This window comes from Aplysia californica, unplaced genomic scaffold, assembly GCF_000002075.1.
Source record: "Aplysia californica isolate F4 #8 unplaced genomic scaffold, AplCal3.0 scaffold01358, whole genome shotgun sequence".
Classification (NCBI taxonomy): domain Eukaryota; kingdom Metazoa; phylum Mollusca; class Gastropoda; order Aplysiida; family Aplysiidae; genus Aplysia; species Aplysia californica.
In genome coordinates this window covers 32,876-36,400 of record NW_004798628.1, presented here as the reverse complement: position 1 = coordinate 36,400, position 3,525 = coordinate 32,876, and the positions used below count along the sequence as shown (strand labels likewise).

Sequence of the window (3,525 nt, the reverse complement as noted above, 5' to 3'; positions counted from 1 at the left end):
GACTTCATTGGACGGCCCTTCACTGACTGACTAACCAACCACAATACTTCATTGGACGGCCCTTCACTGACTGACTAACCAACCACAATACTTCATTGAACGGCCCTTCACTGACTGACTTACAAACCACAATTGGTGATATTGATAAGTAGAAAGAACATTCTCTACATTCAGAGCAATTCGGAAAGATAACAAGGAAAAAATTGCATTATTTTCAATAAACTTGTTTAACCTAATTTGTTGGACACACAGAGTCGGCCGCCGAGTGACAAATTGTCAAAGTTCACGAGAACACCTTTCACAGACGTAGACTCACCTTGGAAGTGCCAGCCAGAATCTTGAGGCCATCAGCTGACAGACGCGACGCAGTGACGGGGCCCTCATGCTCTGAGGAAGACAACGAGTTACCCATAATTCCACTACCCATAATTCCACGGCAGACAAGTCAGTCATAAATACATTTGAGTTGTACACGTATTGTTAAAGACACCGGAGAGGCTGGAAGAGGGATGGGGGAGATGGGGAGAGACTGAGAGTGGAAAAGGAGAGGGGGAGAGAAATGAGCGAGACAGAGCACGAGATAGAGCGAGAGAGGGACATACAGACAGACGGACCAAGGGACAAAGGTCACAGCGTCAGGGTTTGCGAGTCGAGAAGTGACAGGGGAGAGAACTCACCGGCCTCCAGGTAGACGTGAGCGAAGTCGAGCGGCCACAGCCGGAGGTAGCCGTCGTCTGAGCCCGTCACGCAGAACGTGTCGTTGAGATGCATGGAGGTGAGGGACAGACTGCCACCTGTCGCAACGAGGACACAAATACACGGGTCATTTATCCATAACACAAATACAGGGGTCATTTATCCATAACACAAATACACGGGTCATTTATCCATAACACAAATACAGGGGTCATTTATCCATAACACAAATACACGGGTCATTTATCCATAACACAAATACAGGGGTCATTTATCCATAACACAAATACACGGGTCATTTATCCAGAACACAAATACACGGGTCATTTATCCATAACACAAATACAGGGGTCATTTATCCATAACACAAATACACGGGTCATTTATCCATCTATCCGCAACACAAACATGGAGGTGAGGGACAGACTGCGATCTGTCGCAGCGAGGACACAAACACAGGTTTATCTATCCATAGATTGGTCGTTCTCACATGTTCCAATATGGTGAACCTTTTATGGTGAGACATAAGTATTCCAATATGGTGAACATTTTATGGTGAGACATAAGTATTCCAATATGGTGAACATTTTATGGTGAGACATAAGTATTCCAATATGGTGAACATTTTATGGTGAGACATAAATATTCCAATATGGTGAAAATTTTATGGTGAGACATAAGTATTCCAATATGGTGAACATTTTATGGTGAGACATAAGTATTCCAATATGGTGAACATTTTATGGTGAGGCATAAGTATTCCAATATGGTGAACATTTTATGGTGAGGCATAAGTATTCCAATATGGTGAACAACCCATTCAAAAAGTCCAAGACTAGCGTCTGGTCACAGAGTCCAATTGATTGTTTATTGTAAACGACAGACAGAAAAGTTTCGATCAACTAAGGATTGAGCTGCTTCCATCCTGACAGCAGATAACAGTGGACACTCTACCAAATATCTTCCTGGCGTGGGAATTCAAATCAAAACTGGTGTACCAAAGACAAAGTGTCCCAATGGAGAATCAACTCCAAGCAAAAGGCGAAAGGTATGGAAGCTCACGTAAAAGAACAAAATAAAGTCTTTTTTCTTTTTAAAGTAATTTGACAGAATTGAAGAGAACAGCTTAGTTCCTCTATGAGATTCTAAGCACACAACATCTTTCCCTTTACCTGCTTCTCCAGAATCTTTCATCTTGGACCCCCGGCCCACGCCACTCTTGCTGGGCAGAAGTCTCCGCACGTGCTGTACGGTCAGCTTGTTGTAGTCCATCTCAAAGATGTGACCAGACTTGGTGCAGGCATAGCTGGACAAACAAAACAGCACGGATCAGCAACATACATGGGTCAATCAAGATCTGCTGTGTCTGGTCACCAGCGACTTACATGGGTCAATCAAGATCTGCTGTGTCTGGTCACCAGCGACTTACATGGGTCAATCAAGATCTGCTGTGTCTGGTCACCAGCGACTTACATGGGTCAATCAAGATCTGCTGTGTCTGGTCACCAGCGACTTACATGGGTCAATCAAGATCTGCTGTGTTTGGTCACCAGTGACTTAGGGGAAAGAATGGTTTAGTTTGTTCAAAGGAGAACAATTCTGGCAGAGAAGAGTTAGCTCAAAATATGGCAACCTCTTCTAACCAATGATAAAGTCTCACTCAATCAACACAACCCTACTTTCGGACAACCGAGGAACCGGAGCAAATCCGACTGCCCACAAAGAAGCCCATCTATTCACAACTGCTCACAAAGAAGCCCATCTACTCACAACTGCCCACAAAGAAGCCCATCTACTCACAACTGCCCACAAAAAAGCCCATCTACTCACAACTGCCCCTCACAACTGCTCACAAAAAAGCCCATCTACTCACAACTGCCCACAAAAAAGCCCATCTACTCACAACTGCCCACAAAAAAGCCCATCTACTCACAACTGCCCCTCACAACTGTTCACAAAAAAGCCCATCTACTCACAACTGCTCACAAAGAAGCCCATCTACTCACAACAGCCTGTTCTCTGGCTCAGTGTCCATGTGAGCGCACGCCTCGAAGCAGACGTCGGTGAACTCCATGGCGTGGTACTCCCCTAGACTGACCGGCGCTGACCGCAGGGCTCCCTCCCTCACCCTCCACAGACGCACGTTGTCCCGGCCACAAGACACCATTCTGGGGGGAGAAACGCGCGCTCTTGTAACTTTGTGTAACTGTCTACACATTCTTGTAACTGTCTACACATTCTGGTAACTGTCTACACATTCTGGTAACTGTCTACACATTCTGGTAACTGTCTACACATTCTGGGAACTGTCTACACATGCTTGTAACGGTCTACACATCAGTGTGATCAAAGCAAAGAACGCTATTGAAGCACATGTGAACCATTGGGGTCTGTGTGTGTGTGTGTGTGTGTGTGTGTGTGTAGGAATGTCTCTCTCCATTACTCACTTGGTGTCGTCAAATCCGGCCACAAGGATGCGAGAAATGTCCACGTCGGTGTGAGCTTTGGCCATGACGGACATCTCTCTGTGGCGCGCCACACGCGACGTGCTCCACACCACCACCAGCTGGGAACACGCAACGTGGGAGATACACAAACACAAACAACGTGGGAGATACACAAACAGAAACACAAACACAAACAACGTGGGAGATACACAAACACAAACAACGTGGGAGATACACAAACAGAAACACAAACACAAACAACGTGGGAGATACACAAACAGAAACATAAACACAAACAACGTGGGAGATACACAAACACAAACAACGTGGGAGAAACACAAACACAAACAACGTGGGAGATACACAAACAGAAACACAAACA

The 3,525-nt window shown here is 45.5% G+C and overlaps 1 protein-coding gene across 1 annotated transcript in view; it reads right to left on the bottom strand.

The window, feature by feature from the left end:
• LOC101853598 (WD repeat-containing protein 90) overlaps positions 1–3,525 on the bottom strand; it is a gene marked incomplete at its 3' end in the record, with an annotated part of 47,229 nt that overhangs the window by 25,813 nt on the left and 17,891 nt on the right. Inside the window, 5 exon segments of the mRNA XM_035973525.1 lie at positions 317–387; positions 678–794; positions 1,869–2,002; positions 2,703–2,864; positions 3,144–3,262. Of these exon segments, the coding sequence (XP_035829418.1) occupies positions 317–387; positions 678–794; positions 1,869–2,002; positions 2,703–2,864; positions 3,144–3,262 (603 nt within the window).